This window comes from Mesoplodon bidens (assembly GCF_964165515.1).
Source record: "Mesoplodon bidens genome assembly, contig: HAP1_SCAFFOLD_929, whole genome shotgun sequence".
In the NCBI taxonomy this organism is placed as follows: Eukaryota; Metazoa; Chordata; class Mammalia; order Artiodactyla; family Ziphiidae; genus Mesoplodon; species Mesoplodon bidens.
Genome location: NW_027671932.1, coordinates 44,879 through 52,861, shown reverse-complemented (window position 1 = coordinate 52,861; position 7,983 = coordinate 44,879). Strand labels below are relative to the sequence as shown.

Sequence of the window (7,983 nt, the reverse complement as noted above, 5' to 3'; positions counted from 1 at the left end):
AGCCCCTACCTCTCACTCAGGTCCAGTCCCAGGCCGACCCTCAATCCCCACTCCCAGGCATACCATCTGATCCTCTACCGCATATTAGGATCTGTGGAGTAAGTCTCCACAGACCTCAGGAGGAGTCAGAGTCTCTCTCCTCATCTGAAATTCAACAGCTGGAATGGAACATTTTGCAGAAACAACAGGAAAATTTGTGGGGTTTACCCTCTGTGGTCCAAAGATCTCGAGAAGACTTTTGTCCATCAGCTCCTAACACTCCTCGCCACTGGGCCCCCCAGGCCCATGTTTCAATCTCCGTCCTTCCTGGGGAGTTTCCTCTCTGTGATGAACTTCGGAACCTCTCATTTCTCAGTCCTGATGTCCCGACACTCCCGGAGACACAAATCCAAAAGAGGAGCGATTTCCTGATGTGGAAGGAAAAGGAAAAGAGAAAAGATTCTTTTCCAGAACAACTTAGGCCAGACTACCAACTAAATTCTTCATGGAAAATGTCAGAGTCAATTGCTGATAAGCATGACTCGGCAGTGTGCCCTCCCTTTTGGAGCAGCAAAGACAAACCAAAGGAGCTGCATGTGCATCAGCAGCCCCCATATCCTAAGACCCTGGAGGACCATTTACAGCAAAAACCTATCCAGTTCTTCTGGGGTCTCCCGTCTCTGCACAGCGAGTCCTTGCCCTCTGCTGTTCATGTCTTGGCTGACAGTTCCTCAGTCTTTATTTTCAATGGAAACTCGAATGTCTCCACAGGCCAAGAATCACCAGTGCTTCCCGATCCCCTGCCTCTGTCCTTGCCTGAGATTCAGCCTGAACCCTTGCCTCAAACCCTGCCTCAATCTCAGCCCCTACCTCTCACTCAGGTCCAGTCCCAGGCCGACCCTCAATCCCCACTCCCAGGCATACCATCTGATCCTCTACCCCAGAATAGGATCTGTGGAGTAAGTCTCCACAGACCTCAGGAGGAGTCAGAGTCTCTCTCCTCATCTGAAATTCAACAGCTGGAATGGAACATTTTGCAGAAACAACAGGAAAATTTGTGGGGTTTACCCTCTGTGGTCCAAAGATCTCGAGAAGACTTTTGTCCATCAGCTCCTAACACTCCTCGCCACTGGGCCCCCCAGGCCCATGTTTCAATCTCCGTCCTTCCTGGGGAGTTTCCTCTCTGTGATGAACTTCGGAACCTCTCATTTCTCAGTCCTGATGTCCCGACACTCCCGGAGACACAAATCCAAAAGAGGAGCGATTTCCTGATGTGGAAGGAAAAGGAAAAGAGAAAAGATTCTTTTCCAGAACAACTTAGGCCAGACTACCAACTAAATTCTTCATGGAAAATGTCAGAGTCAATTGCTGATAAGCATGACTCGGCAGTGTGCCCTCCCTTTTGGAGCAGCAAAGACAAACCAAAGGAGCTGCATGTGCATCAGCAGCCCCCATATCCTAAGACCCTGGAGGACCATTTACAGCAAAAACCTATCCAGTTCTTCTGGGGTCTCCCGTCTCTGCACAGCGAGTCCTTGCCCTCTGCTGTTCATGTCTTGGCTGACAGTTCCTCAGTCTTTATTTTCAATGGAAACTCGAATGCCTCCACAGGCCAAGAATCACCAGTGCTTCCCGATCCCCTGCCTCTGTCCTTGCCTGAGATTCAGCCTGAACCCTTGCCTCAAACCCTGCCTCAATCTCAGCCCCTACCTCTCACTCAGGTCCAGTCCCAGGCCGACCCTCAATCCCCACTCCCAGGCATACCATCTGATCTTCTACCCCAGATTAGGATCTGTGGAGTAAGTCTCCACAGACCTCAGGAGGAGTCAGAGTCTCCCTCCTCATCTGAAATTCAACAGCTGGAATGGAACATTTTGCAGAAACAACAGGAAAATTTGTGGGGTTTACCCTCTGTGGTCCAAAGATCTCGGGAAGACTTTTGTCCATCAGCTCCTAACACTCCTCGCCACTGGGCCCCCCAGGCCCACGTTTCAATCTCCGTCCTTCCTGGGGAGTTTCCTCTCAGTGATGAACTTCGGAAGAAACTAGAGCATCACCTTCGAAAGAGGTTCATCCAGCACGAGTGGGGCCTGCCCCACAGAATCTACGAGTCTGTGTCACTGAGATTGCCTCCAAATGGTTTTTCAGAGGCATCTGAGTCGGAGAGCAATAATGGAGTCTCACTGACCTCTGTGTTTAAGGGTCAGAGCAGCAAAAATGTAAATGTTGGATTGAGCCAAACTGGAAGCTTCCATGAGAGGAGCTCAGAAATGTTCCAGCTAGAGGAAGATGTGGGGAAACATCTGGGACACAGCCTAGAGAATGGCCCAAAAGATCACCTGTTGAATGACCCAAAGAGCTCTTCAGGTAAGGATCTGGGGTATGACTCTGAGAAAGACCTAAACAGTCAGATGGTGAGTCTCTCAGAGAAAAATTCAAGGGTGTCAGCAAAGAGTCTAAGTCGGAGACAACTTGAAAATGTCCTAAAAGTACATTTGAGCAAGAAGTTGGAGGACATACATGAGGGTCGGCTCCCTGAGACTGTGCGTAATTCATGGCATGCTATCAAGCAAACATTGCTTCTTTCTGTGAAATCCCACACCCAAACAAAACAGAGAAGTTTGCCCTCATCAGTGGGTGAGGCCTACCCCCTGAATACCTTCCAGGACCTGACTTTTGTTGATTCCAGTCCACAACAGATGCTGGAAGCCCATATTAAAAGGTTTCCTATGAGGATGTTGTGGGCCCTTCCCCGCAAGGTCCTTGAATCCATCCAGATCTTTAAATTGAAAGATGCCTCATGCCAGTCCTTGTCTCATGCCAACTTGCCCTCCTCAACCAATGTGATTTCTGAGGCAGACTCCAAATCTGGGAGCTTCAAGTCCTTGAGAGGAAGCTCTGCATCTCTCCATGGAGACAAAGTGGGAACAACAAATTCAGCCCCTGACCTGGATCGTTCTCTCCCTGCCACCTCACCTGTGGGCAAAGGAGGACAGAGGGTCCTGAGACAACCACGCTCTGATGTCAACCGTGGGCTGGCAGAGGGTGTTCAGAGAATTAAGGATGCCAGACAGACTCGTCTGCCTGTCTCCCTCTGCATCACAGGGAAAGCAGGTCATAGACAGACTCAACTAGCCAACAGATATCCCCAAAAGCTGCTTGCAAAGCAAGCTGGGGCCAGATATGAGCCAAAGCGTAAGAGTGTGAGTTCCAGTGATAAAGGAGAAATGCAACAGGGCAAAAAGGTGGAGAAGTCAGAACCTGTTTCAATGCCCAGATGGTCTAGGGAGGTATTCACGGCTGAGGAGCTTGACACTCTTCAATTAAAAACTAGTGACATGTTGGCAACTAGCAAGCCAGGGAGCTCCCAAATGATAAATGTGAATGAGAATAAAGTAGAAACTACCGTGACCACTGGAAGCCCCCCACCCAAATTACCAGTTCCCCAAGATCCTAAATCATTAGACCTTAAAGAACAACTGTTCAGTGAGTTGAACTTTAAACTGGAGAACAGGGAGCATAGCCAGGCTCAAGGCCAACCCACTGACGCATCCCTTGCTTCAGATAACTTGACTAACGAGGCCTCACTGACTCATGCCCAGGGTGTCTCAGGTGGGGACATGGGAGCTTCCCAGGTGCTGCATGTCCATTTGGAGGACAGAGGAATCAGGATGGAGCAGCAGCAGGAACCTTGGGTCCCTAAGCATGCCTTAAGGAGGTGCCAGGATAAGAATTTCCCACCAACTGCAAAGAGAGTGAGCCCTCTGGAGCCCAAGGCAGAAGAGCTTGATCGAGGGGATAAAGGGTTCGGGACATCCCAACTTAGGAGGAAGCGTTTCCCTACTCAGGAGATGGTACTAGCGAAGACACTTGCGAGCAAGTCTTCCCAGATGCTATCACAGAAGGGACAGCCTCTTCCTGAAGGCCATATCAGAAAAAGAATGAAGCACTTCTTGCAATGGCTTTTTTCTGGGATAAAATACAAAAGGCAAGAAGATGCCCAGGAAAAGGGCAGCCCCATATCAACTGTGCAGAACAGAGGCCTAGTTAAAAGTAGAGCTGCCTTGACTGGGACAACTGAAGCTCAGAAAATCGCGACAGGCATCAGGAAGTTCCTAGATGAGAAACCGGGGTGTCAGTATGCAATGGATGTCACCTACTCTCAAGAGCCCCTTCCTTCCCCAGTGCAGTTTAGGAAAACTCAGCAAAAGGCGCAAGTGCAGGTCTGGACAGAGCCTGTCCAGGGGCATCCTTTCAACCACAGGGCTCCCTCCTGTAAACTGACAAATATCAAGTCCTGCCATCAAGAAGCTATCTTTGCTGGCCACAGTTATCCTCCAAGTAGTACAAGACAGATCAGAGATAAGAAGAGACACTCCCAGAAAGTTGTGGCATTCAAGGACCAGCGACTGTGTCACAAACATCCCCCACCAGTGTCCCACAGGGAGCCTGTGCCCCATCCAAGCCCCACCCGCAGGCGTCAAGCTGGCCAGGCACCCACCACTGCGCTCAGCACTGCTGAAGGCCCTGTGTTCAGACATCTGTCTCTACTGTCTAGACAGAAAACACTGCCCCAGAATTTCCAGGGATGAAGACTTCCCATCCAGAAATAACTCCTTCCTTGTAGAGATTATTGATTCTCCCCAATAAATATTTATCTAATAATAGTGTATCTTTTCTGTGTACTGTGTACTGTGTTGGGGGCATGGGTTTTGGGTAACTCAGGGCTTATGTGTAAGGGAAAGGAAGGAGATAGTTCAGCTCTTACTGATTGCTTCCTTTGGCTTTGGCTAAAAGGTGACCAGTCCTCTGGAGTTCTTGCTGAGAAATAGATATTGTGCCCCTTCCACCCCCGCCACCCCACCCCCGCCCCGCCCTGCCCGAAAGCCCATTTCCTCCCTGATGAAATTTGAGGAGGTGGGCTTTGTCTTCTGCCACTTAGCTTAGCCTTAATGAACATGTATAGCAGCCCACATCTCCCCCGTCACTGAATGTTTTATATCCTTTAGAGAAGTAGGGGAGATAGGTCTTTTGTGGAAAATGTCAGAGTCAATTGCTGATAAGCATGACTCGGCAGTGTGCCCTCCCTTTTGGAGCAGCAAAGACAAACCAAAGGAGCTGCATGTGCATCAGCAGCCCCCATATCCTAAGACCCTGGAGGACCATTTACAGCAAAAACCTATCCAGTTCTTCTGGGGTCTCCCGTCTCTGCACAGCGAGTCCTTGCCCTCTGCTGTTCATGTCTTGGCTGACAGTTCCTCAGTCTTTATTTTCAATGGAAACTCGAATGCCTCCACAGGCCAAGAATCACCAGTGCTTCCCGATCCCCTGCCTCTGTCCTTGCCTGAGATTCAGCCTGAACCCTTGCCTCAAACCCTGCCTCAATCTCAGCCCCTACCTCTCACTCAGGTCCAGTCCCAGGCCGACCCTCAATCCCCACTCCCAGGCATACCATCTGATCTTCTACCCCAGATTAGGATCTGTGGAGTAAGTCTCCACAGACCTCAGGAGGAGTCAGAGTCTCCCTCCTCATCTGAAATTCAACAGCTGGAATGGAACATTTTGCAGAAACAACAGGAAAATTTGTGGGGTTTACCCTCTGTGGTCCAAAGATCTCGGGAAGACTTTTGTCCATCAGCTCCTAACACTCCTCGCCACTGGGCCCCCCAGGCCCACGTTTCAATCTCCGTCCTTCCTGGGGAGTTTCCTCTCAGTGATGAACTTCGGAAGAAACTAGAGCATCACCTTCGAAAGAGGTTCATCCAGCACGAGTGGGGCCTGCCCCACAGAATCTACGAGTCTGTGTCACTGAGATTGCCTCCAAATGGTTTTTCAGAGGCATCTGAGTCGGAGAGCAATAATGGAGTCTCACTGACCTCTGTGTTTAAGGGTCAGAGCAGCAAAAATGTAAATGTTGGATTGAGCCAAACTGGAAGCTTCCATGAGAGGAGCTCAGAAATGTTCCAGCTAGAGGAAGATGTGGGGAAACATCTGGGACACAGCCTAGAGAATGGCCCAAAAGATCACCTGTTGAATGACCCAAAGAGCTCTTCAGGTAAGGATCTGGGGTATGACTCTGAGAAAGACCTAAACAGTCAGATGGTGAGTCTCTCAGAGAAAAATTCAAGGGTGTCAGCAAAGAGTCTAAGTCGGAGACAACTTGAAAATGTCCTAAAAGTACATTTGAGCAAGAAGTTGGAGGACATACATGAGGGTCGGCTCCCTGAGACTGTGCGTAATTCATGGCATGCTATCAAGCAAACATTGCTTCTTTCTGTGAAATCCCACACCCAAACAAAACAGAGAAGTTTGCCCTCATCAGTGGGTGAGGCCTACCCCCTGAATACCTTCCAGGACCTGACTTTTGTTGATTCCAGTCCACAACAGATGCTGGAAGCCCATATTAAAAGGTTTCCTATGAGGATGTTGTGGGCCCTTCCCCGCAAGGTCCTTGAATCCATCCAGATCTTTAAATTGAAAGATGCCTCATGCCAGTCCTTGTCTCATGCCAACTTGCCCTCCTCAACCAATGTGATTTCTGAGGCAGACTCCAAATCTGGGAGCTTCAAGTCCTTGAGAGGAAGCTCTGCATCTCTCCATGGAGACAAAGTGGGAACAACAAATTCAGCCCCTGACCTGGATCGTTCTCTCCCTGCCACCTCACCTGTGGGCAAAGGAGGACAGAGGGTCCTGAGACAACCACGCTCTGATGTCAACCGTGGGCTGGCAGAGGGTGTTCAGAGAATTAAGGATGCCAGACAGACTCGTCTGCCTGTCTCCCTCTGCATCACAGGGAAAGCAGGTCATAGACAGACTCAACTAGACAACAGAGATCCCCAAAAGCTGCTTGCAAAGCAAGCTGGGGCCAGATATGAGCCAAAGCGTAAGAGTGTGAGTTCCAGTGATAAAGGAGAAATGCAACAGGGCAAAAAGGTGGAGAAGTCAGAACCTGTTTCAATGCCCAGATGGTCTAGGGAGGTATTCACGGCTGAGGAGCTTGACACTCTTCAATTAAAAACTAGTGACATGTTGGCAACTAGCAAGCCAGGGAGCTCCCAAATGATAAATGTGAATGAGAATAAAGTAGAAACTACCGTGACCACTGGAAGCCCCCCACCCAAATTACCAGTTCCCCAAGATCCTAAATCATTAGACCTTAAAGAACAACTGTTCAGTGAGTTGAACTTTAAACTGGAGAACAGGGAGCATAGCCAGGCTCAAGGCCAACCCACTGACGCATCCCTTGCTTCAGATAACTTGACTAACGAGGCCTCACTGACTCATGCCCAGGGTGTCTCAGGTGGGGACATGGGAGCTTCCCAGGTGCTGCATGTCCATTTGGAGGACAGAGGAATCAGGATGGAGCAGCAGCAGGAACCTTGGGTCCCTAAGCATGCCTTAAGGAGGTGCCAGGATAAGAATTTCCCACCAACTGCAAAGAGAGTGAGCCCTCTGGAGCCCAAGGCAGAAGAGCTTGATCGAGGGGATAAAGGGTTCGGGACATCCCAACTTAGGAGGAAGCGTTTCCCTACTCAGGAGATGGTACTAGCGAAGACACTTGCGAGCAAGTCTTCCCAGATGCTATCACAGAAGGGACAGCCTCTTCCTGAAGGCCATATCAGAAAAAGAATGAAGCACTTCTTGCAATGGCTTTTTTCTGGGATAAAATACAAAAGGCAAGAAGATGCCCAGGAAAAGGGCAGCCCCATATCAACTGTGCAGAACAGAGGCCTAGTTAAAAGTAGAGCTGCCTTGACTGGGACAACTGAAGCTCAGAAAATCGCGACAGGCATCAGGAAGTTCCTAGATGAGAAACCGGGGTGTCAGTATGCAATGGATGTCACCTACTCTCAAGAGCCCCTTCCTTCCCCAGTGCAGTTTAGGAAAACTCAGCAAAAGGCGCAAGTGCAGGTCTGGACAGAGCCTGTCCAGGGGCATCCTTTCAACCACAGGGCTCCCTCCTGTAAACTGACAAATATCAAGTCCTGCCATCAAGAAGCTATC

General features: G+C 49.7%; 1 protein-coding gene across 1 annotated transcript; it reads left to right on the top strand.

Moving 5' to 3' along the window:
* Positions 1 to 484: 484 nt before the first annotated feature.
* LOC308610788 (spermatogenesis-associated protein 31D1-like) lies at positions 485 to 4,571 on the top strand (the record flags this gene model as incomplete). The annotated part of the gene is made up of 2 exons (XM_081259797.1): positions 485 to 493; positions 924 to 4,571. 2 exons carry the CDS (start codon positions 485 to 487, stop codon positions 4,569 to 4,571), a joined length of 3,657 nt encoding a protein of 1,218 aa, XP_081115923.1.
* Between the last annotated feature and the right edge of the window lie 3,412 nt (positions 4,572 to 7,983).